This window comes from Sciurus vulgaris (assembly GCF_902686455.1).
Source record: "Sciurus vulgaris genome assembly, chromosome: 18".
In the NCBI taxonomy this organism is placed as follows: Eukaryota; Metazoa; Chordata; class Mammalia; order Rodentia; family Sciuridae; genus Sciurus; species Sciurus vulgaris.
This window is the reverse complement of record NC_136479.1, coordinates 17,108,577-17,135,231: the sequence shown is the minus strand read 5'-3', so window position 1 is coordinate 17,135,231 and position 26,655 is coordinate 17,108,577. Positions and strand designations below refer to the sequence as shown.

Genomic DNA, 26,655 nt, shown 5'->3' with positions numbered 1-26,655 from the left:
CAGTTTGGTAGTGCCCGTCCTCGACCTGATGTAAGCTCAGTGCACGCTGCTCGGTGCACCCATGTTGGGGTTTCTGGACCGCTGGGAGGGGCACCCAGCCTGCCTTCCCTCTGTGGGATGGAGGGAGTTCTCCTCTCCTAATGAGCCCCGCTCTCCTTTGCCTCCTCCTGCTTTGCTTGGCTGATCAAGTCATGCCTTAGGCTTTTGCCCAAACCTTACTTCCTCCAGGGAGAGTTCCAGGAAGGTCCCCCAGCTGGAAACACAATGAAGAGCTCCTAGAAATGCTTGCATTCTGCCCGCCAAGGAGCTTGTCCCCTGGACCCCCAGCTTGGGCTGCTGATCTGCCTTCTAGAAGACTAGACTTCTCTAGTCTACAGAGCACGGGCAGCGCCCAGTCGTTCATTCAGAAAGTATGTGTGGAGCGCCAAGTCTCCATGAGGCACAGTGCTGGACAGTTCTCACCTCTGTGCAGCGCCTGCTGCAGCTTTAGGAAACCAGGCCCGAGATAGCGAGAGAGGAGGAGGAAAGGAGGCTGGGACACCAGAGGGTGGGACGTGGCCGTGGGCCCAGGGAGAAGCCTGAGCGGCAGTGTGGGGGGAATTGAGCTCCTTTAGCCTGGGCTGGGGCCCCGGATTTGACTGGCAGTGGGGACTGCCTAACAGGGGCAGGGAGTGAGCCAGGGCTGGGCAATGGGCAGATCCTCTAATGCCATGCTAAGAAATCTCAGACAAAGGAAAAGAGCGTGTGTGTGTGTGTGTGTGTGTGTGTGTGTGTGTGTGTGTGTACAATCTCTCCATGGCTTCAGTTTTGCACAGATGAGCTACTATGCTGGAGTGAAGTGTTTAAGCCTATGCACTTGGAAGTCAGCCTGGGAGACTCAAGAAAGTTACTTCCAAAAGCCTCAGTTTCCTTTTGTTTCCTTGTTCTGCAGAACAAGACCAGTCCTGACCTCGCAGGGCTGAGGTGAGGATTAGATGAGATCAGGGGTGCAGCCCCTGGGCCTGGTGTCTGGCATCAGCCGAAGGTTAATAAATATTGACAGTTGTTACTCTCTGGTCTTGCTGGTATCGTTCACAGTGCCTCTGGAGTTGGCAAGAAGAGCAAAACTCTTGTCCTGTCTTGGAGGTTTCTCTTTAGTTATCTCTTATGGGCTTCAGCATATGCCAGTAAAAAGCACATAAGGCCCTTTCGAGGGCCAAAACTGGCTGGGCTTCCTGGATCTCATAGCCAGGAGGGAAGAAGGAATAGGAAGGGGATAGGGTCCCATGATCCCCTTCAAGGAGGTGGCACCGATGACCTAAGGGCCCCCCACCAGGCCCTACTGCTCAGAAGTTGTACCACTTTCCAAAAGTTCCATCCTGGGAACCAAGTCTTTGAGACATGGACATTCAACATCCAAATTATAGCAGACTGGTTGGGTTGGAGAAGAGGGCACAATGACTTCCAGTTAGTTTTTCCTGACTAACCAGGTCAGGATGTGAAATAAGTACAAGATGACTTTTAGGGAGGATGGACCGATTTGGAGGGGAAAGATAGCAAGTCCAGTTCTGAACACAGAGACGTTTAAAGTGTTCAAAGGGTGTTGAGGTAGAAATGTCCAGAAGGTAATTGAAAAATATGGATCTGGGGCTCCCCAAGAAGTATATAAAGACATAGAAATAACCAAAGGACGAATGATCTCGCTGATAAGCGGATGATGACATATAATGGGGGGTGGGAGGGGTTAGCGTTAGGGTTAGGGTTAGGGTTAGGGAGGGGGGCAAGAATGGAGGAAGGAAGGACTGTATAGAGGGAAAAGAGGGATGGGCGGGGTTGGGGGGAAGGGGGAAAGATGGCAGAATGAATCAAAAAACATTGCCCTGTGTAAATTTATGATTACACGAATGGTATGCCTTTATTCCATGTACAGAGAATCAAAATGTATCCCATTTGTTTACAATAAAAAAATAAAAATAAATAAATAAAAAAGACATAGAAATAGAATTGTGGATCGGAAGGGGATAAAGGAACTACGGGCAGGGAAGAGATGGTCTGGACGCAGAGAGTGGAAGGAAAAGAGGCCTAAGGAGAAAATCACGGAGACTTGCCATTTGGAGAGGGAGGGCAGCGGAAAAAAAAAAAAAAAATTCAGATCAGTGACATCATTAATTTACTGGGAGAGAAATGCAACTGAATTTTAAACACACGAAAACTTTGCTGTGGAGAGTGGTGATTTGAATCATGATCATCTGACCCCTCGTGGCTGCGTTTGCCCTGAGAACTGCCCTCACAAAAGTGCAAGTCAAGGTGGCCCAGTTGCTATGGTGACGCCGGCCTGAGGAAACTCTGTGCCAAGGCTCAGAGTTATCAGTCGGGTCCTTGAGTTCAAGCACTAACTCCCAGGGTTAGAGTTCTGAGCGTACGAGATGACCCTAATGTCTTGCCAGTCCTGCATCCTTCAGATTGCCTGCTTTGCTAACACTTCCCCACAAATAAGGTTATTTGATGACAAATCCTATATAATAAGCGTGCTGAGCTAGCTCCGGGTCATTCATCCCTCATCAGGGGCTAGAGAACCACCTGGCCCCAACTTTCTCTCTATGTGTGTCTGTTTGTCTTTTCTTCATTCCCTATTGCTCCTCGTCCAGTTTCTGAATTAACAGCCCAGACACTTAGCTTCATTCATAAGGGAAGAAAGGCACAGTAAAACTATAAAGCGGTGACATTTTTTAGGCTCCCCTCTCCTTTTCTTGCAGTGCTGGGGATTAAACTCAGGGCCTTGGGCATGCTAAGCAAGCACTTCACCACTCAACTATATCCCAACTACCATTTAAAAAAAGGGCTACATAATTTTTTTTGTATGTCCAATTTTCTTTACAAAGCTTTATTGAAACTTATGTCAAGGTGACAGTGATTCAGTGTTTTGAAAACAGTAACAAAAAAGGATACCCGAACTCAGGTTTAACAAATAAATACTGTACGCCAGCAAGCTCATCCCTCCCTCTCCCAGTAAGAACAAAAGGCATAGCGAGAACTTTTGCTGACTGGGGGACAGGAACCTGCACCAATGGGCACATCCGTGGCATCTCCCGGGAAACTGAGCCAAGCATAAAGAGGCCCACTTTGGTCCAAAGGATGTCTTTCTGGTGTGAAATAAGAGGACAGTTGTCAGATTCTAAATCCCTTTTATAAACAACAGCAACAGCTGCAGCCTTCTTCTCTGTCTAGGGACGCAGGTCCCGAGCGAGGTGGCAGAGACTGGAGCTAAAAGGAGGGTGAGGGGCTTCTGCAAAGTTGTCATTAATATTGGGATAAAAATCTAGAAAACCTTCCGGCTAGTGGTGGTCAGTCCTCAGGATCATCCAGATGAATGGAGCAATCTGGTGGTAGGTTTAAAAGTCTGTTCAGGGTACAGATTATAGCTTAGCAGTCACATGATCTATATTCTAGTCATGGCGACTTATTGCTTTTAGGTTGTACAGCTAGCCACCTCTGGATAATAAAAAAGGACTTAGCACACGTATAGGAAACTACTGAAGACTTCAGCTGGAAATCAGGTGGTTTTTAATTTCAATAGAAATGACACTTCCCTGAGGCAGAGAAAGAGGCAATCTATTGCTTTGATTTGGAAGGACAGGCAAATGGCCTTAAAGATGCACAGATGACTGGAAATGTTGTGTGGCCTCAGTCCCTGCTTCCCAGAGTTTCACTAGCAAGGTGGCCAGCATTCACTTTCGGCACAGGAAGAAATTTCCACACCAGCTGAGGGGATGCATGCTTCAACTGCACCGTCCTCGCGCGCTGCGGTGCAGGATTGCGGATCCTTCACTTTCCCTTTCGCTTTCTTGGCCTTGATGAGCCCCCGAAGGCTCAGGGCCACGGTGCTAAGAGGACTGCTATAGACCCAGGCTTTTCTGGAGCTGCGGTGCCTGGGTAGACCCTCAAGCAGGACGAGGGCAGGTGTGAAAAGCCTTAGAAACAGTGTGAAATGAGAACCTGACAGTCCCTGCCTCTAGTGGAAAGCATGCATGCAGGGACCTGATGGTGCAGTTGTCCCTGGTGCTCTGCTGGCCCCAGCCTTTCATATGGGCTTGTATAACAAGGTGGTGACACACTTCTTGCACTGGTGGGTTGCGCTGAGCACCGTCACTCCATCCTTGATAGAAAGTGAGTAAAGGTGGTTCAACATGACGTGATTGGGCTCGGGGAGCAAAGCTGGATCACAAGAAATCCCGGTGTCCTTGTGCAGGATGACTTGAAGCAGATGTGCAGGGAGGATGGGTGGCGTTTTGAAACTTTCCTCTGGTTTGCAGACGGAGGGCTCCTGATGGTAGGGTCCTGGCGGGGAACTGGACAGCTTGGACACATCGGAGCACTTTGGGAATCCACCATTAAAGCATCAAATACTTCAAAGTCAGTTCTCTTCGCTTGAATGATGTTCTTAACTGTGCCAAGCTGGCTGGTTACTATTGGCTCAGAGGGGTCGTGTGTCCACTGACCATCCACAAAGAACTTCTACTGATGTTCTCCTTCTGGCAGATCCAGGATGGCTACAAAGTTACTGTGGCTTCTTGTGAGGGGAAGTTTACTCCAGTTGTTGAAGGACCCAGATAAGTAAACTTCCTTTCCTCCCCTGTCCATAGAAATACAGTTGGCCGAGCGCTTTATCATTCACTCCCAGATCATGCTGACAGGCTAGGAATTCCTCCTTCTCTGGAGCCGTGATTTCCTCCAAATGGAAGAGGTCAGCATCCTCAGGTTGTCCATCAGGATCTTGGGTCTGTCCCCGTCCTTGGTGCCCCCAGAGCTGTCCCTCCCGGGCAGCGCGCTCACTGCTAGCGTTGTACGTGGCGGGTCTGCGGGAATGTGGGACGGAGCCTCACTCCAGGGAGGGCAGCGGGGACATGCAACTCCCAACACAGGGGTCCCCAGTGCCCCGGGGAAGGCTCAGAGCACCAGGGTACCACCCTCAAACTTGGGACCAGGAGTGGGCAGCAAGTCACACTTTATTGGCCCTGCCTGGAACCCCAGGACTACATATTTTTAAGAGTAATTTTAGGCTCACTGTAAAATTGAGCTGGAGGTAGAGATTTCTTATATGCCCTCTGCCCCCACATCTTCATGACCTTCCTCCTTCACGACTCCCCCCCGCCCCCCCCCGCCCACAGAGCAGTGCGTTTTGTACGATTCATTAAATTGGTGAACTCATGCCGACTCATGGTGAGCAATCAAAGCCCAGGGTTGTCAGTAGGGCTCGCTCTCGGTGTTGTGCATTCTATGGGTTTGGACAAATGTGTGACGCCATGAATCCACGGCAGTTTCATGGGCATAAAAATCCTCTGTGCTCTGCCTATTCATCCCTCCAGCCTTTACCCCCTCCCCCCGCCACCACTGATCTTTTTACTCTTGACTTAGTTTTGCCGTTTTTCAGAATATCATACGATTGGAATAACCAAGTCTAGTTTTGACAGCCTGGCTTCTTTTGCTTAGCAGTGTGCACTGAAGTTTCCTCCATTCTTTTCATGGCTTGCTACCTCATTTCTTTTTAGCACCAAATTACAGTCTATTGTCTGGGTGTATCGCTGATTATCCATTTGGCACTGAGGACATCTTGGTTGCGTCCAGGTTTTGGGAATGATGAATAAAGCTGTTATAAATATCTGTATGCAGGTTTTTATGTGGACCTAAGGGTTTAGTTCCATTGGGTAATATATATATATATATTTTTTTTTTTTCTTTTCTTTTCTTTTAAACTTACCAAATAGGCAAAGATGGAAACATTGAATTCTGTGGCGGAGAGGATGTAGGGAAGTAGGAACTCCAAAAGAGGAGATACATGCCCTTTAGTCTATTAATTCCTTTTCTAGGAATCTGTTGGACAGGTGTGCTTACACACATGCAGAGAAGTTTGCACAAGGATATTCACCTCAGCAGTATTTGTTTTAACAAAGGGTTGGAAACACCTGAAATGTCCATCAATAGGGGACCTGCAAAATAAATTGTGGAACATCATTTCAGTGGAATATGTGGGGTCGTCAAAACACAGAAGGGGGCTAAGTATTGATGTGGAACAACATCTAAGGTATTTGAAGTGAAGTAGGTCAGTACTGGGATAGAACATGGTCGATGATCTTTTGCCAGACTGCCTTGGCTTAGATCCCAGCTCCACCACCTTCTAGCTGTGCAATCTGGGGACAGTTGCTGGTGCCTCAGTTTCCCAAGCTGTCACCCTTAAAGGATTATCCAGGATAGGAAGGAAACAAACTTTTCCCTTTTGTAACTTTTCAATGTTTTAAAACCCTGGGACTGGTTACTATTATTATTTTTTTGGTACTGGGGATTGAACCCAGAGGCACTCTACCACTGAGCCACTTCTCCAACACCTTTTATTTCTTATTTTGAGATAGGATCTTGCTAAATGACCAGCCTGGCCCCAAACGTGTGATCTTCTTGGCCTCAGCCCTCAAAGTTGCTGGCATTACAAGAAAGTGCCGCCATACCTGGCTCAACCCTAATTTTTAAAATTAAATATTTTAAATTAAAAGTAGTAAATAAGGACATGGAAAGACACTGAACATCATCAGCATTAAGGATGTGCACACCAAAACTACCATGAGATATCATCTCATACCTGTTAGTATAGCAAACATGGCGAGGACTGGCAATACCAAGTGCTGGTGAAAATACTGTAGAGCTGGAAGTCTCAGACTTCCAGCTGATGGGAACAGAGTGTGCTACAGTGGCTTTGGAAAACTAAATGGCACTTTCTTCAAAAGTTAAACATATGCCTACATGGCGACCAGCAGACCCATTCCTGGAAATTTACCCAAGAGAAATAAAAACTTTTGTTTACAAAAAGACTTGAACTTACTGGGCACAGTGGCACACGCTGTAATACCAGTGACTCGGGAGGCTGAAGCAGGAGGACCGTGAGTTCAAAGTCAGCCTCAGCAACTTAGCAAGGCCCTAAGCAACTCAGTGAGATCCAGTCTCTAAATAAAATATGTCAAAAGTCTGGGAATGTGTGGCTCAGTGGTTAAGCACCCCTGGGTTTAATCCCTGATATTGGGAGGTTAAAAAAAAAAAAAAAAAAAAAGACTTACAACACTTGCATGTTCTTAAATGTTTTGTTCAAAATAGACCCAAACTGGAAACAACCTCAAAGTCCATTAACTTGGGAATGGATAGCAAACTGGTAAATCCACACAATGGAACAAAAAGAAAGACTGACAGATATCCCAACTCTGGTGAATCTTTAAAACATTAGCCAAGTGAAAGGACCTGGGAATTAGAAAATAAAACAAATACCATGTGATCCCATTTATAAAATTTTTTCTGAATAAACAAAATTTTAGACATGAAAAAAGAGGTTGGTGGCTGGGTGTGGTGGCACACACCTGTAATCCCATCGGCTAGGGAGGCTGAGGCAAGAGGATCTTGAGTTCAAAGCCAGTCTCAGCAGAAGTGAGGTGCTAAGCAACTCAGTGAGAACCTGTCTCTAAATAAAATACAAAATAGGGCTGGGGATGTGGCTCTCAATGGTCGAGTGACCCTGAGTTCAATCCCCGGTACCCCACCCCCAGCAAAAAAAAAAAAGAGGTTGGTGGTTGCCAGGGAACAGAGGTGGGGAAAGACTGCCAGCAAAGAGACACAAAGGAACTCTGGGGTAATGGAAATAGTCTATATTATGATACAGGAGGTAGTTACGTGACTATTGGTGTTTGCCAAAACTCCAACCGGATACATAAAATCGTAAATTCTACAAACACAGCCAGATTTAACAAAAACAGGCTCAGTCTGGCAACAGTAATTTTTTTTAAAGGATGCACTGGTCTATAATGTTCAGTGACAGAAGCATGGTTTGGACTATAATGTTCAGTGACAGGAAAATTAAACAGGATGAGAACAGAAAGGGCCAGTCTGCCTGGTTAGCAGGTTTTGCTAGAGTGTCTTGGCAGGGGAGGGACAGAGTGAATCCCAGACGTTAGTTAAGGAGTTGACGGTTGGTGGGGAGGGAAGACGAGTCAACCATGAGGTCATCTTCCAAGACACTTGTCTGTAAGAGAGTCAGACAGTAACCTTTCTGGTTATAGAAGGAATGCAGGTTAAAATGGTAACCCTGTGGTTCATCTGCTTAGTACAGCCTGATAGCCTGGTGGGCCCACATGTAGGAAGTGGTGCATAAACTTTGCAGAAAGCAACTTGAAATCAAAAGCCCCCACCACCACCACCCCTGCCCCATAAAGCGTAAACTCTTTGACCTAACCACTAGAAATTTATTCTAAGGAAATAATTAGATAGCTGGGCAAAGGAAGAGGCATAGGGATGTTAAATTGGTGCCATTTATTAAAAAAATAAAAACATACAAAAACCACAACCTAAGTAATGAGTAGTCAAGATTTGGCTAAGGAAAATGATTTATTTATTCTAGAATTTGCTTTGCTTTTGACCTCTTTTTTTTTTTTTGGATCTTCAAAATATTGTAGGAAATATAAGACTTGGGGAACTAGGAAATAGGGATGGGAAGGAAATTTTTGCTAAATATTCTTTCCTAACTTTTGAATATTGAACCTTGTGAGTTTATCACCTGTCCAAAGTTAAAGTTGGGCATGGGGACTCATGCCTGTAATCCCAGCGACTAGAGAGGCTGGGGCAGGAGGATTGCAAGTTTGAGGCCAGTCTTAGCAACTTAGTGAGAATCTGTCTCAAAATAAAAAATATAAGGGGCTGGGCATGTGGCTCAGTGGTTAAGCCCCAAATGGGATCAATCCCTAGTACCTCCCCCCTCAAAAAAAAAGTTAAGATAAATTAAAAAAATTATGATCTGGAGCTATAACTGCTAACATGGAAGGCATTACAGTATGGTAGTTAGTGGGAAAATTAGATTGAAAGGCAGAATGAGTGTAATACAGGTGTAATTTCATCTAGAAGGTGGGTGACTGATTTTTTTTTCTCCCTTTTAATAACCATGCTTTTACCCTCTTTTAATTTTTAAAAGAATAATGAATATAGGTACTGTACAAGTAAAAACACATACTTTTTGGACATTAGTGGGAAAATTGGTGAAACTGAATAAGATCTGTAATTCACAGCATGGCATTATGCCAATGCTGATTGCTTCACAGTTCCTTGAAGTGAAGGGTGTGTGGGAACTCTCCAGACTATTTCTGCAATTCATCTGTTAATGATGAGCTGAGAATGGATAAGTAAGTGGATATATATCTGTATAATGGGGCAAAAAAGAAAAAAAAAAAAAAGAATGATTGATGCTGTAGCATTGGTGGATCTTCAAAACATTATGCTAAGTGAAAGAATCCAGAAATAGGAAATCCAATTTGGTTTATAAATGATACCATTTATTAAAAAAAATTGAGAAAAGGCAGAATTACAGAGATTAAAAAGTAGATGAGTGGTTGCCTATTTGATGGTACTGAAATCTAAACTTATTTCAGAACAGAAAGGCTTTTTCAGAAAAATTTTAAAAATGTGTTCATAACGTTGTAGGATAGAGAGAGATGTGACCAAAAAAGAGCTTGGTGGTGAAGGACGTGGGAGAGAAGGTATGAGAAGGGGAGATTTTATGACAAGGAGATTTTGCGACAAGAAGATTTTGACCAGGCAGAGAAGGGGCCAGGAGTGTGGGAGAGGGGGAAGATAACAAGGTAGGCTGGTGCCATTGAACAGGGGCTGAGAAGGGGAGTGGGCCAAGATGGCGGAGGTTCTTCTTTCTCCAGGACTGGAGAGAAATGGACACAGACAAGAAGGGACATAAGAAGAGCTTATAGGTAGAAGAATTTGCTCATGCTGACCCACCTGACTTTTCTCTGCAAAGTAGGGACCCGCTCACTTGCTTCGAGTTAGGGGATGAGGAAAGGGCAGAGCTTGTGGACCACAGAGAAGGAAGAGAAGCCAAAGTGAGTCATGCAAACCAAACAGAAGGAGAGGAGAGTGTTTCTCAATCATCCCTAGAGATAAGGGCCACTTGGAACTTGTTAAAATTACATATCCTCTTGGCATCCAACTTAGACCTACTGAATCAGAAATTCCATGGAAAAGTTACAATAATCTTTATGGTTAACAAGTGCCCCAGGTGGGTCTTACCTTGAGGATCCCCTGAAGAACAATGGGGCAAAAGAATGCCAAACCCTAAGGGTTCCAAGTGGGCTGGGAGGACAGGCAGCTTCAACCTTACCTGGAGGCTGGTTAGAACTGCATGCCTCCTTCCAGATCTAACAAATCAGAATCTGCATTTCAAAGTTGAACCATAGGTGATTCACATGCACATTAAAGTTTGGAAGCATTAGACTAAGTCAACGTAGTTACTATAAATACGTAGCTGGTCAGTTGGCACCATTACATGATTGTCCCCAGAGGGATTGATGAACCCACTAGCAGGAAGAGGAAAAAAACTCTCATTTGGCTGATCCAAGGTTGTGGGGTGGAAAGGCAAGGGGTTAAGAGGAGAGTAGTTGAAATGTTTGAACGCTGGGTCTAGGAGGGAAAGAAGATAAGGAAGAGAACGGATGAGTCGGGAGTTTAGGGAAGGCCTAGGGGCTCTGGAGATTCAGACTGGGTCAAGAGCAAGGGTGGAGGGAGGACAAGAGTGGAAAGGGAGAGAGGATGGGAGGATTCCATATCTCAGGTGTAGCCTTGGAGTGGAAGGAAGGTTATGTATCGAGGAGTGAAGATGAAAAGTACTGAAGCTGAGGAACTTAACTGTGTTAACTTTTTGTCACTGTGACCAAAATACCTGGTGAGAACAACTTAGAGGAGGAAAGTTTATTTTGGCTCACAGGTTCAGAGGTTCAGTCCATAGATGACTGATTCCAATGCTCTGGGCCCAGCACATCATGGCGGAAGGGCCCAGCAGAGGAAAGCTGCTCAGCTCGTGATGGGGTCAGGAAGCAGGGAGGAAGGGGAAGTGGCTGCAGGGAAGCCAAATCCTTCCAGGGCACAGCCCCAATGACCCACCTCCTCCAGCCATGGAGTTACTTCCCAGTCCAAACTAGGACGGACTATGAGGTTACAGCTCTCACAATCCAATCGCCTCACCTCTGAACACTCCTGCATTAACATGGAGCTGTCAGGGGACACTTCACATCCAAACCATAAAATCAAGGCATTGTGAGGTCTCCTGACTGAGTGTGTCATTCAAAGTTCAAGTACAATTTGCTCAAGATGAGGACCTATGCTTACTTGTTCAGTCACTATTCTCTGGGGATCCAGGTGACTTGGGTGGACGGCATATCGAGGATCAGTGGTGACCTGGACATGGCCAATTAGAGTACTCCACCTTCTGACTGCTGTGATTGGTTCAGAGTTGGGCATGACTCAGGCAGGACCAATCAGACTCCCTTGGTGATTTTGATAGATGTATGCTGGGGGGAAGAAGAATCTCATTTTCTTTGTCATGAATGAGCTACAAAACTAATATAGATTTGGGGTGGCGGGGTGGTGGGTGTCTCCCTCCCTGTGCAGAGAAGCAGTCTGAAAATAAAGGCAAGATCAGGGCAATGGGTGATGGGTGATGGGCAGGGATGGCACCCATGACTGACAGACCCCTGGGTCCATCAGGCTTAATGCTAGATGCATCTGCACCTCATACCAAAGCGAGTCACAATATCCACCTCCTTGCCTCCCTACCCAAACCAGGGTGACCTGGCCCCTGAAAAAGCATGGATGCTGTGAGGAGAACAGGGAGTGAGGGATGAATCTTCAGGGACCCAGGGTTCTGGTTGAGGGTGGGCCATTTAAGCAAAGAGGAAGGAAGGCCGTGTGTCTGATGACAGGAACTTTGAAGGAGGAGGAGGGCTGTAAATAGTGAATGGAGGTGGCCCAGAGGGTCCAGGAGACTGTCAAGCCCACCTCCAGAACTGCTATGGGCAAAGAAGCCTGTCCCACCTGAAGCCTGACACCGAGGTAGGACCGGCAGGTCCCAACGATGGGCCACCAACTGGGCCCTGGATCCTGAGTGTAGGTTGACCCGATGTTTCAGGGGCCAGGTCACCCTGGTTTGGGTAGGGAGGCAAGGAGGTGGATATTGTGACTCGCTTTGGTATGAGGTGCAGATGCATCTAGCATTAAGCCTGATGGACCCAGGGGTCTGTCAGTCATGGGTGCCATCCCTGCCCATCACCCATCACCCATTGCCCTGATCTTGCCTTTATTTTCAGACTGCTTCTCTGCACAGGGAGGGAGACACCCACCACCCCGCCACCCCAAATCTATATTAGTTTTGTAGCTCATTCATGACAAAGAAAATGAGATTCTTCTTCCCCCCAGCATACATCTATCAAGGGACTGGCCTGGGCCCTTTCCTGGACACAGGCTGAACTTGACTCAGGCCCTTGCTACACTCTGATCCTGTCCCGGTCAGAGTCAGTATAGAGTCAGAGTCGATTGTTCCTGGGTGACCATGTTCTCCCCTGATTTCATGAGCTGCAGGCATCCCTCTTAGAAGCCTGGGACCAAGATCTCCAGCTCTGGCCCAAGTTTTCCATCTGGATAACTAGCTGTGACCTCCCAAATGCTGCCATCTTTCCCTGGTGGTGGGGACTGATGAGGACACTCTCTTGGCCCCCAGGGGGTCTGTAAGCCTGTAAGCCCAGGATTTCCACAAAGTGTCTGCAGGGGTGGGCTTTCTGTTCCACTTCCCAGATCTATAGTGACTCAGGGGCTTCTCTGATGTCTAGTTGGTGATTCATCAGGTGTCCAACCTTAAGTGAGGACGTTTCAGTAATGGCAGAGACCCCAGACCACTGCCTTGACTTAAAGGAGTTGCAAAGCATCAACTGCCTTTATTTTTTTTTTTTTAACCTTAAATGTAAGCTTTTTTTTTTTTTTTTTTTTTTTCCAATTAGGAAATCCCTGAGGACATAACTTTGTGTTCCTAAAAACTCTTATAGCCAGAATCTGCCTCTAGGATAGCAGAGAGAGAAAAACAAATTATAGCTGGCTGCGCTTGCCCAACATAGCCCATTCAGCTACCTGGGTGGCCTTCTAATGTCTGACACATGGTAAATATCTAAGGTTGAGAAAACATCATCAAACACCCAAGACTAGAATAATCTGTTGAGGATCTTTCCTGAGCCCAACAAAGCACTGGGGATCTGCCTTATCTCATTTTATCCTCAAAATAGTCTTATGTGGTAACAACTAAGGCACAGGCGGGTTGATTAACTCACTCAGAGTCACACAGCTAATAAGGGTTGGGACTTGGGTTTGAACCAGGTAGTCTAACTGCAGAGCTTAAAGGATAATTATTGAATAGGTGAGTGGTTGGTTGAATGGATGAATGGCTGGCTGGATGGATGGATATGTGGACAGATGAATGGATGATGGATGAATATGTGAATGGATGAATAGACAGATGCACACATTGATGAGAGAGAGATGAATGGCTGAAGGTAAAATTTCAAGAAGGCAGAAATTTGCTCCAAGGCTGGCAGGGATCTGGGGATTGCCTGGCTCATGAGGTTGGCAGGGAACCGTGGATTATCAGCCTGACTCTCTCTCCAAAGCACTGTTTGCACTTCTTCTTTTTCTCATTTTGTACTTGAATCCATTTTCGTGTTACTGGCTTGGGAAATCCCCTGTGCTGAATTGAATGCTCCAATTATGAAAGATGACCCAGATGACATATCAAGGAAACCTGTCATCGTGGAATAATGGCAGGTCTTTATTTTGTTATTTATGTCTTTCTGGAAAGGTCCAATTTTCTTGTGCAGAGCACGTATCTATTATTTGTGCTCAATGCCGATGACTCTTGGGCAATTGCTTCTTGTCTCACTCTCTTTCAACGTGGCTTTTGAGAGGAGGACTGCTCCCCCAATTTAAAAATAACCACAATTCAGGCCTGACCTATTACCATCTTGTCCCGTTGGCCACAGTGATTGGTTCAGGAAAAGACCCATGACCCATGTAGTCAAATGCAAGTTCATTGGATCATTATGGGCTTGGGAAAAATTTTAGGTGAAACCCCCTTTCTTTTAAGATACTAAGGGAGAAGATGCATGTCTGGGACTTCTAGCATCCATCTCTATACACCGTAGAGCAGAAGCGTCTGAGAATGGAGATAACATAAAGGAAAGCACAGGTGAGCAATGGGAAATCAGAGTTCTTATCTTCTGAGTCCCTGGATCCAAGAGCTCCCTGGATACCTAAAGCTGGAGACCCAAGGATTTTTCAGTCGCATGAGCCTGAGTATTTATTTATTTCTTAATCCAAGATGAGTTAGGTTTTTGCTACTTGCAGACAAGATTCCTAGCACAATATTTATTGTTTTGTGTAAATACAAATAAAAATGCATTTTAGTCACGTTATTAAAAAAGAACAAAAGACAATTGTCAGATTCCGGAGCCCATGCAGTTCAGTTAACAGAGCTGATGGGCAACAGAGTCTGTCAAACAAACACTTCGCAGGTCTGGCCAGAGATAGGAGCCGTCAGTGAGGCTGGGAAGATTTCTCTAGGACTCTTCTGGAGGAGGTGAGGGAGCATGTTAACAATCAGGTCTGTTTCACCTCCACCTCCTGCTCCTTCCAGCTTCCAGCTGGGCACAATGAGGTTCCTTCAGCCTGCAGCCTGCAATTAGAGCACGTGTCTCAGGAATCTTGCTGATCCAGGCTCCTTCTCCACCCTGGGCTGGTCCTGCCTTGGGACAGAAAGAGCTGGAACAGCTCCTGAGTTTGCTGGGAGTTGACTAAGCGAGGCAGAGCTGGCCAGGCAGGAGGTGTGTTCCTTGGGCACTCACCCTGGGGGATGCAGAGCCTGTCACTTCTTGGGGCTGCTTCAGTGGAGGAGGGAGAGGACAGAGCCAGAGAGATATATGCACCTCGGGGGCATTTCCTTGAATGCATTGTGTTGTGCCAGGTTGCTTTTAGGATTCACATAATGCGCATGTAGCCATCCTTTTATTTCTGTTCGGAGATTTTTTTTTTAAAAATCATGCACTCTCAAAGAGTGCGCAAAAGACGTATGCGTGGTCTTAAAAAATAGGGAATCACATCTGGTATCTGTACCATCACTTATGAGAAATAGCCCTGTGCCAGCCAGTCTTCTAAATGCCCTGACCACCTCTACCCATGCCCATCCTGGAAGTTCTCACTATCTTGACTCCTGTGATCAGTGCATCTTCTTTTTCTTTATAGTTTCACATTACTTTTCTGTAAATCAACTCACTCTTATCATTTCCATAATGTTTTTGAATATCTTTCTTTTTGAAATGGAGCCTCACTCTATTGCCCAGGCTAGTCTTGACCTTCTGGACTTAAGGAATCCTCCTGCCTCATCCTCCCCGGTTAGCTGGGACTATAAACAGGCACCACCAGGCCCAGCTTTGAAATTTTTTACAGAGATACCATTCAGACAACATAAAATGAACCATTTTAAAGTGTACAGTTTAATGGCATTTAGTACCTTCACAGTGCTGTAGGAACACTCTCTGTGCATAGTTTTAAAACAGTTCACCACCCCTAAATGGAAACCCCATGCCTATTAAGCAATTGACACCCACTTGGCCTGCCTCCAGCTCTAAATCTGTGTTCTGTCTCTATGGCTTCACCTCTTTTGGGTATTTCATGTAAATGGAACCATACAGTGTATGACCTTTCTTGTCTGCTGGCTTCTTTCATTTAGTGCCATGTTTTTGAGGTTCATCCATGGCAGTACTTTGTTCCTTTTAATGGCTGAATAGTCTTCCATCGGAAACTTGTTCTGAAAGAAAACTTTTTAGCCAGGTGCTGTGGCCCACACCCATAATCCCAGTGACTTGAGAGGCTGAGGTAAGAGGATTGCAAGTTTGAGGCCAGCCCCAGCAACTTAGATCCTATTTCAAAATAAAAAGGAGTGGGATATAGCTCAGGGGCAGAGCACCCTTTGGTTCAAGCCCCCTTACCAATAAACAAACAAACAAATAAAATAAAACTATCACTACTGGCTTTTCCCTCTTCCTGAAACATTCTTCTCTCAGATACATCTTCATGAATGATTCCTGCAAGTTGCTCAGATAACACCCCCTTCAGGTCACCCCAACCCTCTGCCTGCCCCTGCCTCCCCAGGGCTCCTCCTCTGCTCTTTGTTCTCTGTCTCTCTCTCTTTTCTTAGCATTTATCACCAACTGCTGTGTAACTGACTATTTATTATACAGATGACTTTTGCTTCTGTCTCTTTAAGCCCCAGTAGCATCAAGTTCTGTGGGCAAAGGATTATCATCTGCTTGACTCACAGATGCATCCTCAGCTCCCATGATCGGGTTCCTGTGACAGATTATGACACATAGTAATCACTGTGGAAGGATGAATGGTGGCCCAGAGTCCCCCTGAAACCCGCCTCCTCATCCCTGAAACCTGTGAATGTTATCTTCTATGGAACAAAAGGAAAAGGACTTTGCAGGTATAATTATAATTAAATTAAATATAATTATCATTAAAGGTCTTCTGATGAGAGGAATATCCTGAATTACCTGAGTGGACCCTAAATGTAATCACAAGTGCCTTTACATAAAGGAGGCAGAGGGAGATCTGGTGGCATCAGAAGTCTGTGTGATAATTGAAACAAGATGTTATTCTGCTAGCTTAAAGATAGAGGAAGGGGCCAGGAGCCACGGAATGCAGTTCTGGAAGTTAGAAGAAGCTAGGAAATGGCTTCTCCTCTAGAGCCACTGACGGGAGTGCAGCTCGGCTGACACCTTCACTTAAGCTCTGTAAGACTCATTTCAGAGTTCTGGCCTCCAAAACTGTAAGAGGATAAATTCTGGTTGTTTTATGCCACCAAGTTTGTGGTAGTTCGTTACAGCATCTAGAGGTAACTGAGACAGTGCTCCATATACATTTGTTGAACAAATAAGAACTTGCTAGGAGACTAAAGGAGATGCAAGTAATGCTCACAATGGGCAGAGAATAACTGAGAAAGGAAATGTGCTGAAAAATGTCACTGCTACGTATGAGTCAAACAGCTGGAGGGCTACAGGGTGAGGCAGCTCTTTTTGTTGAAAAGAGAGATTAACAGTGTTAGAGAGTATTAAAGACCATGGTCACCAAACTAGGCCTTTGTTTTTGCACAATGGAAAACAGAATGGTTTTTGCTGGGGATCAAATCCGGTCTCAGTGCACGCTAGGCAAGAGCTCCACCCGCGACCAAGGGCTCACTGTATTCAGAGATGACGACATTTCTACCTGGACTTGAAGGATGAGTGAATGAGTGGAAACTGAGAGGAGCAGGAAAGAGGCCAGAGTTTGGCATGGCTGTTAAGTTGGCGTGTCACCTAGAATTATCGCCGTAGGGTGAGTCCTTGCAACTTAAGAAATATGGCCGTGGTGACGGGGAAGTCATCAAACAAGAAGTGCTGTGGTCCAGACAGTCCTTTGGCAACATGCTGCTGATGCAGCCTGGAATAGGGAGGGGAGGAAGGAGGACTGGGAGGCTGGGGGATTCATGAGCTTGAGGCGACCCTCGCATTGCTTTGTCTTTTACCCAGGTTCCTTCTCCTGCTCCAGCTGCTTCTTAAACACTGGGGTCCCGGGGTGTAGGGTCCCAGGGTGTCCATTCTCAACTCTCTCCTCCTCTTTTGACCTGTTTTTCCCCAGTGGTCATGTAATCCACACCTTGATTTGCAGTACCTTCTTGATTTCCCCATGCCCAGACCTCGCTCTTGAATTTTCAACCCCAGGAGAGGCTGGAGTCTTTTCAATATTCCCTTGGGAGGCAAGTTCCAAGAGAGCATATTGAGTTTGAAGTGGCTCTGACTCACCAGGGATTGTCTACGGGTGGAAGAGGGGGACATGTGTCTGGGACTCAGGGGCCTGGAAGTGGGGAAAGTCTGAGGTCAATAGCTCAGATAGTCTGAGAAAACCAGGAGCACATAAAAATAAACATTCCCATAATTGACAAGTGGAGTTACCATTCCTTGGAGTCAGTAGCTCCTGGCCATGGTGGCTGCTTAAAAGGGGTCTTGAAAAAACGTTGTTCTTTTCTACTCTCAACTCTCTCCTGGGACAAGAATGCCCGTGGGATGGGAAAAATGAGCCTGAAGTCAGAAAGGACCAGAGAAGACTTCCTCAAAGGCAGACAGAGTTGCCTCGGGGGAAAAGCCTCCTTATGGAAGACAGTTTGCACAGTGGCTAGGTGCATAGGCTCTGGTACCATAGTCACTAGTGATGTGGCTATGTGGGTTCTTTATGCCTCAGTTTCTTTATTTGCAAGAATATCGAGCTATCGGAGTTATGTGAGCTGATGTGCATGGAGTGCTTAGTAGACTCCTTAGCAAACAACAAGAACTCAATAAATATGCCCTTGTTATTGTTTTTATTAGCTCCACAAACTTTTCCTAGATGCCAACTGTGTATACAGTTCTTTCCAATCTGGAGGCAAAGAGATAAATCATCATTCCTGCCCCCACAGAGCACGTGGTCTCTGTGAAAGACAGCCAAGTGGATTAAAAACAAAAAAACAAAAAAACAAAAAACTGTATCTGGGGTGAAAAATTTATACTGGTGGAAGTTCCACCTTTGGGCGACAAGCGTAGGCTCTGCGGAGGTGGAAACATCTGCCTCTGGCCTGGAAGGGCCAGGGGAGAAGGAGAAAGGGCAGTGCTGGGCTTTGTAGGAGCCAGGCAGGAATGCAGACAGCAGGAGCCGGGGGTGTGCCACCCATGTGCTAGGGGACAATTGAGCCAGACGCTGGCAGCCCCACCTTCGTCACGCCCAGCAGCACACCCAGCCTGGCTGGAAGTGTTCCCACTTGTGACATCATGCCAAGGCTGGTCAATTCCACGAATCTGAGGGCACAGCTGCTCGGCTCTGGCCTTGGGGGAGGAGGAGGAAGCTCCTCTCTGGGTAGTGCCCAGGTGAGCATCCACTGCAAGTTCCCTGTCAGCACCGGCTGCAGCCACTCCAGCCCAGCCTGGAGCCCTCTGTAACCCGATGCTTATCTGCACCAGCCCTGGCTTCTGTGCCCACTCCCCAAGGGAGCTCTCTCCAGCCTAGGGTCACTATGACCTCCTCTCTGCTGGCTGGCGTGCCTCCTGGCTGTACCTTGCCCTGAGGGCCAGTGGGAATGCCACATGGGGCAGAGATGGCTATTCCAGTCACAGGCCTGGGGGTGGCTGGACCAGGTGTCCCTGGGTCCTAGGACCCGGTAGGCTCCTCACAGCCTCTCTCTTTCACAAAGACTCTGGACTGTACTAGTAGCCGTCCCTGTGTGGTAATTAGCCCTAAAATTAATCCTCCATTCATGGATGAAGGATCCCCTTCTGCCTGATGAAATATTGTAGACTTGGCTGGCTCTGTGGGTCTGTGACATAACCACTCAACTCTGTGGTGGGAACCCACACACCAGCCATAAACAATATGTACACGAACAGGTGTGGCAGTGTGCCAATAAAACTTTATTTGTGGACACTGAAATTTGAATCTTATATCACCATCATGAGAAACCAAATATTCTTCTTTTGATATTTCTTTATCAGCTATTTAAAAAGTAAAAACAGCAGCAATGCATTCTTAGTTCATGAGCAAAACCAGGGTTTGGCCTGCGGGGTGTCGTTGGCTGTCCCCTTGGCTAATTTGTGTACGTGCTTAGGACAGGACCCAGCATCCTGTTCTGCTGACACTGAAGCTGGAAGGTGTGAATACAGGCTGTCATGTGGTTGGCAAGACACTGGAGGGGCAGTGGGAGTTCTGGCGCTGGGTGGTGCTGAGCCGGTCAAAAGCAAGGGCAGCTGAAGAAGGGTTAGAACACCAGCTATGCCCTTTAGCTGGCCCTTCTCTGCTTGGGAAGGGCCCCAGGAACCACCTTACCCTCCCAGAGCAGGGCCCCACCCCATCCTCCACCTTCCTCCACTGCACGGCTTCCTAAACACACTACCAGGGCTGGGGCCAGCTCTCTGCTCTGGGGCACAGAGGACACCTTGCCCCAGTGTCAGTGACTGAAGACCATTTATTCGCCAGCAGTCCAAGTCCAGGACTGGCGCTTCCTCCTGTCTTTGGTTATCAGGTAGTAGCTGTCCAGCCTGGCTACCTAAGGTCACCTCCTCAGGCCCCAGCCCAGGCCGGGGGAGCAGATGAAGCCCTGGGCTTCGGGCTTTGGAGGCACCTTCTCTCTCAAGATCCAGTGCAGAACTCACTTCTGGCCTTTACCCAGACCAGCACGGTTTCCTTGGCCCTCTGCCTCTTGGGCGCCATGTGCTAAGAGTTGGGGCCACAGGATCTCCTCAACCTGGCTGGTTGTGTTGCTGGGCAGGGTCCAACAGGTCCTCCTGCACGTGTGTGCCCAGGCCCTAACTTGTTCAAAGAAGGCTTTTAGTCAGTGTCTCAAAAGCCCAGAGAGGGGACAGGGGGTCCCCTCTGTGTCTGGGAGACAGGGACTAAGTCCTCAGACCATGACTAGCTCTTTCCTCCCATTCCTGCCTCAGGGCTCATCAGTCACCTGGGTGTCTGCGAGCTGGTTGGAGAAGGCCCGCTCCAAGCGCAGGGTATTGTATCTGGGGGGCGGCGTGCCGGGCACCTGGGCCCCTGGGGCTGGAGGCAGGCGTAATGCAGAGGTGAAAGTGGGCAGGTCGTCGTCGATATCGAGGGCTGGGTTGTCCCGGCCCTGCTGCCTGTGGGGCGCCTCGGGACAGGAGGGTGCCTGCTTCCGGGCCCACCATTCCTTAGCCTTTTGCCACTGGTGGCGGGCGATGATGGAGAAGGAGTCAATGAAGAACACCTCGATGATCTCGATGACGCAGACGACGGAACAGCTCATCCACAGGCCCAGCTGGCCACCGAAGTTGGACAGAAGCATCTCGATCTGCGAGGGGGAACATGCCACACCATGAGGAGGTGCCCTTCCCCCAGCTGGCCTCACCCGGGACTACAGCTGCCTCCCGTCTTTGGCGTCAGGAAGCAGCTGTTCAGCCTTGCTTCCCAAGGTCACATCCCCAGGACCCTGAATAAGTTTGGAGGAAGAAGCAGAGAGGCCTCCTGACCCCTCTCCCTCTGTTTGCTCTGCCTGGAGGCCTGGCTGGCTTCTTGCGGCCTCCGTACTTCAGGTGGGATTCCCATAAGCTGACTCTGCTCCCCAAGGCCAGGCAGACAGGCACATGTGTAGACTAGGGACAGGTCCCAGAAGTACACCACTCACACTGTTGGCTGGGCTCTCCATGATGGATCTCTGGTTCAGGTCTTTGTAGAATATCAAGAGTTTGGCCAAGTCAGTCCTGTAGAAATTCCAACAGGTGAGGCCCAGGTGGGTTGGGAGTATTGGCATGCCTCCGGAAGGCCAGCCTCTCCTGCCCTGTGTGGCCCAGGCTCTGAGCCCTCTGGGGATGCTAGAACCTGGTCCATGGGGGCTTCTTCTATCCCCAGAGTGTATCTGCATCTCGGATCCTGCAGACTAAGTTGGTCCATCCAGTGCACACTCCTGTAGCACCCTGCTCTCCACTCCACTTTGACATTGGTAAGTGTTTAATTGCAAACTTGAATACATAGAGGAGACAAGCAGGTAATGTACATGAGCGAGGCAGGCTGGGGAATAAGGTTGTAGTGGTAATAACCATAATAGCAGCCAGCATTTATCAGGCACTTCCTGTGCTGCCAAGCACTGCCGTTAAGAACTTTATGTGAATTAACTCAAATCTCACGATATCTCTTGAGGCAGGGAGGTTTGTTTTAATCATCCCCCATTTTACATATGTGAAACTCAGACCCAGATTAAGTAACTGGCCAACTAATCATTGTCTAAGCCAGTATTCAAACCCAGTCAGATCTGGCTTAAGTTCGTGTTTTTGTTTTGTTTTGTTTTCTTTTGTTTATTTGTACCAGGGATTGAACCCAGAGGTACTTACCCACTGAGCCACATCCCCAGCCCTTTTAAAATATTTATTTAGAGACAGGGTCTTATCGAGTTGCTTAGCACTTTGCTTTTGCTGAGGCTGGCTTTGAACTAGCAATCATCCTGCCTCAGCCTCCTGAGCTGCTGGGATGACAGACATGCACCACCATGCCCAGTAGTTCAAGTTCGTGCTCTTAACCACTGCTCTAAATTGTCTCCGATAAGGCTGGTAAACTGGAAGTTGTGTGTTCTTTTTAAAGGAGCAGCTATCACTTAGCTGTGTGGTGCTATACAAGAGGGAGGTTCACTGTTGCCAGAACTTTTTATCTTTCAGGAAAAACTAGAAATAATGAATTTCTTGTATGGGGCTAGATTTGGTTTAGGGGTCATTGGTTTGCAATACTTTAATGGTTTGCAAACACTTGGTCTGTCACTAGACTGAAAACCCCTTAGTGGCAAAAACCATGTCTGCTTGGTCATCTGGGTGTTCACAGCATCTGGCACCTAGTGAAGTCCCAATCAGTACTGGAGGCCAGATTTTTGGAGGCCAATGGAGCAGGCCCAGAGCTGGGCAGTGGGAGACAGTGACGACCCAGAGGAATGTGAGATCACATGGCCTGAGTAACAGATGTGAGTTGCCCCTCTCCCTTCTTTAACTCTATCTCTTGAGGTCCCTGGACTCTGGCCTGGCTGATTTTTGCTAAAACTCCTTCAGAAATGAATTGTGTGTGCGTATGTGTAAAATTCAAATAGGATTAGAAGCTACAAGTTTCCGCGGAGCATTTTTCCGAGTGGGTTGGGATACATCAGTAAACCATGAAGCAAATGTATTGTGCTATGACCTGTATCTTTTACAAACTAAAAACAGGGAAACATCAGAGTGCATTCAAAAGAAAATTTGAAATATTTACCAAGTGAGATGGTATAGCATTAAAGAATCAGATTAGCACACTGTGACTAATTGGGTTGGAAATACTCTTGGCCCTTCCTCTGAATCTGAGGAGTCCATCAACAACAGGGTGGAGGGTGAAATTTTCAGAAAAAAAAAAATATCGCATTTGGATTGAACATATACAGACTATTCTCTTGTCATTATTTTCTAAACAGAAGAAATAATAATATAGTTACACAGTATAACATTTACATTGTGTGAGGCATGAAAGTAGATGACTTAAATGAACAGGAGAATGTGGCGAGTTCTATGCAAATACAATACCATTTTACATAAAGGACTTGGGCATCCCAGGATTTGGAGATCCATGGGCAGTGGGGGTCCTGGAAGCAATCCCCAGAGGGTACTGAAAGAGGACTGTAAATAATTGGTTTGGCCACACTACTGTGTATCATCTGAAAATCAGCCCAAGGGCTTTGTAAAGCATAAGGAAATACTGTTGCTGTCTTTATTCCAATTACATATTCAATGAGCACAATGTAAAAAGTATTTCATACCATAGATCATGGTCAAACAAAAGTTTGAGCCGGGCCTGGTTCATGATAGGAGCTTAATAAATATTTGTTGAATAAGTGATTGAATGAATGAAAAGGAGAGGGCTTGGCAAGGGGAAGCAAGCAAAGAGGCTGGAGCCCTTGGGTCACAGAGGCAGAGGGAACCGGGTGGAGGTCAACTTACTTGTTGAACTTTTTGTTGATTTGTTGGCTTTGATCCCAGTTGAGGACAGGCAGCAGCCATTTCTGTGATGGAGAAAGAAACAGTGGGTCTTGGGGATGCCCAGCTCCCCTCCCTTCTCAGATACCCCCTTTCCCTGGCTGCAGCAAGACAGCTCCACCCCTGAGTCACCCCCCAGGACAGAGGACAGGCAAGGATATTAGTGAGGCACCCGGCTGGGGGCTCAGGGGAAGAGAGTGCAGTAGGATTTACCTCTGAAACCTCAGACGGCCACTGGGCCAGGCTGGTGGTCAGCGTCCATTCCTTAAAGCTTAGGAGAGGAAGGGACAGAGCGAGCGTGGGTGGTCTGGCCCAGCACACGCTGGCCCTCCCAGCCCTCCAGTACGTCCCCTCACCTGCAGGTTTCTCTGCACACTGACTGGCAGTTCAGCTCCTCCTGGACGAAGGCCTGGTACAGCTGGTAGTAACAGTACACTAGTGGACACGGTAGAAAACAGCCTGAGTTTCGGGGCCAGGCATGGGGCCGTTCCTCAGTTACCCACAGAGTTCCCACGGTCTCATGTTGATTATTTAAGTATTTCTTCTCCCACTTGGTCCTTAACTGGGAAGCCTGATTTAAGTCAAGCTTGACAACAGAACTAAAATTCTAGTTAACATCTAATACTTCCCTCAAAGCAAAAGGCCATAGGGCTGGGAGTGTCCGGGCAGGTGGTTGCAGGGCTGGGCTGACCCTGCTGGTGTAAGATGGGGGTGGGTCACACTCACTCCAGTTAGGGTGCTGCTGGTAGTTGCAGTAACTGGCTGCTGGAGGCAGAGGCTGGCTGTACTGGGCACACCCACATTTCTCCACCATCTTGGTCTGGAAGCACGAGTAGAGGCAGATCTGAAAGAGGAGACCCAGGGGTTCATGAACGTCCCTGCACGTGGATGCCAGAAGCCTCCCTCCTGACCTTGTGCCTCCTGCACCAGAACCAGGTTCATGAATGTACCCCCTTAGGCTAACTGGGCCAGGGTGGCTCCCTGACTCCAGAGGGACTAAGTTGGGACATTTATGGGGAATTTGGAATGAGACATGGGAACCAGGTTGAGCGAGGCCTCAACCACACGGGACTGACACTGGGATAAATGTGGAAACTGGAGAAACAAACATAGTCCCAGCATTTCCAATCCCAGGTCCAAGCTCTCCACACGGGATCTTTGGGGATCTTAAGTGACCATAACGTCCAGGAAGTGTTCAGTGTGAAGGCTAATGGCAGGGGCTCTGAACTTAGACCATTTGAATTCAGATCCCAGTTTTGCTACCTACTTGCTGTGTGACCCTAGGCCAGTCACTTGACCTCCCTCTGATACTTCGCTTTCAGGTGTACAATAATACCTACTCCATGAGATTATCATGAAATCTCATCAATTAGATAAAGTGTTTGGACATAGTAGTTTATCATTAAATATAATTCAGGAGCATCTTTCCAAAGAGCTCATCTCTATTATTTTTTCATTAAATTCCATTCGCTTGTGTTTCTGTTTCTTTAAGGAGGTACCGGGGATTGAACCCAGGGTCTTGTTAAGTTGCTTGGGGTCTCACTTAAGTTGCTGAGGCTGATTTTTGAACTTGCAATCCTCCTGCCTCAGCCACTGGGATTACAGGTGTGTGCCACCATGCCTGGCTTTAACTCAGTGTCTCGCCCACCTCTCAGCTCAGTTCTGATGGAAGCTGGAAGATTCTGTGCTGAGGGTGCCTGGTCCTCATTCTGCCAGGAAAATTTCCATAGACCTTCCAGGTATCCCAATAGGAGGCCGACTGCAGACTCCCAGGATGTGACATGAGCCCAAAGACATCACTACTAGTCACACTTAAGAGTGGAAATCCCTAATGCCCGCAGAGGTCAGTATGTTCCTGACAGCTAGAGCGGGTGAGACCTGTGGAGTCCAGAGAATGCCGGGCTCCTTTAACGGGGCTGCTCTGCCAGTGTTTATACTGCAGGGATATGGGCTCAGTGCTGCCAGACCACCTCATTTCCAAGGTCAGGTGAGCAGCTTGGAGCTGCGAATCAGGAGCCCCTCAATCTGACCCACCCTCCCCGAGTGATTGTTGAGGGGGACACACCTTGCCCAAGTCGCCAGCAAGCGAGAGATACAAGTGGGCCTAGAAGCCCAGCTGGTGACCCCTCAACCTGTGTCCCCCAGGGCAGTTTCCCTCCCGTCCCTCACTTGCCAAGGCCCACTTTGGAAGCGGGGCCTGCCTCGCCTGTACACTGTGTTCCACAGAAACCTCAGTGAATCAATTGGGCTCCGGTTACAGAGAACCGAAGAGGACTGGAACCAGCCGGCATCATTTGTTCTTGAGGTCTTTGGACCAACCCCAGGTGTCCTCACCGTAGTTCCTGGTCCCAGACACACCCCAACCTAGATGTAACTTTGTCCCCTGGGTCCGGGCCACAACCCAGGGTTGGGCGCCCCCGCCAAGCCATACCTGGAGGGAGTAGGCAGCGTCGTAGATGTTCCTGACTGGCACGTCACTGCCGTCCTCTGTGCACTGGCTGTACGGCTCACTCAGCTTGAAGGACTCGGTCTGTAATCACAGGGACCCAGACAGGGCTTAGCTAGCTGCTCCTGGGATCTGGACAGTCATTTAGTCCTTCCCATGATGGAAATGTACTGAGCACCTACTAGGTGCCTGGGGCCATTGTAGGTATGTGACATCCACAACTATCACGATAGACAATTCCCTGCGCCCCTGCAGCTGACGTTCTAGAAGGGTAGACAGGTGGATAATAAGCAAATAAATAATGAGTGGACTTTGGATATTAATGAATGAGACTGGGCAGGGAGACCACAGGGCTGGAGCAGGGGTAGGGGATGCAGTCTTTCCCATAAAGTGATTAGAGAAAGTGTCTCAGAAAGGCACCTCTATGGCGTTGTCAGTTAAACGTGAAATGGTGACAGAGAACTGGCCTTGTCAAGAAGTGGGGGAAGAGGACTGGGCAGAGAGAGCAGCAGAGACCTGAGGCAGGAGGGGCCAGTGTGGCTAGAACGTGGCCAAAGAGGGACACGGCAGAGAGAGACGGAGTCAGAGAGGGAGGGGGGCCAAGTCACTCCCTACTAGAAATCAGGACTTTGGCTTTCGAAATCCTAGTAAGCCACTGGCACTTCTGCTGGGAGAGGCCGGGGGAATTAAAAAGATGAGCAGGGACTGAGAGCTGCCTGGGATTCCGGTTCCTCTGAAGGATCCACTTCTTCACCT

The 26,655-nt window shown here is 47.7% G+C and overlaps 1 protein-coding gene and 1 pseudogene across 2 annotated transcripts in view; both read right to left on the bottom strand.

Annotated features, from left to right (window-relative positions):
- Window positions 1-2,981: 2,981 nt before the first annotated feature.
- Window positions 2,982-20,157, bottom strand: LOC306649496 (5'-AMP-activated protein kinase subunit beta-1-like; annotated as a pseudogene). Its single transcript has 2 exons — window positions 20,100-20,157; window positions 2,982-4,835 (listed from the first exon to the last, which is right to left on the bottom strand). The product of its transcript is annotated as a 5'-AMP-activated protein kinase subunit beta-1-like (transcript).
- Window positions 19,805-26,655, bottom strand: part of SCNN1G (sodium channel epithelial 1 subunit gamma) — a 28,001-nt gene continuing 21,150 nt past the window's right edge. Inside the window, exons 7-13 of the mRNA XM_079120050.1 lie at window positions 25,885-25,983; window positions 24,180-24,297; window positions 23,810-23,888; window positions 23,667-23,724; window positions 23,418-23,479; window positions 21,098-21,173; window positions 19,805-20,764 (exon numbers count right to left, since the gene is read on the bottom strand). Of these exons, the coding sequence (XP_078976176.1) occupies window positions 20,384-20,764; window positions 21,098-21,173; window positions 23,418-23,479; window positions 23,667-23,724; window positions 23,810-23,888; window positions 24,180-24,297; window positions 25,885-25,983 (873 nt within the window). The 3' untranslated portion in view covers window positions 19,805-20,383. The remainder of the gene's footprint in view (window positions 20,765-21,097; window positions 21,174-23,417; window positions 23,480-23,666; window positions 23,725-23,809; window positions 23,889-24,179; window positions 24,298-25,884; window positions 25,984-26,655) is intronic.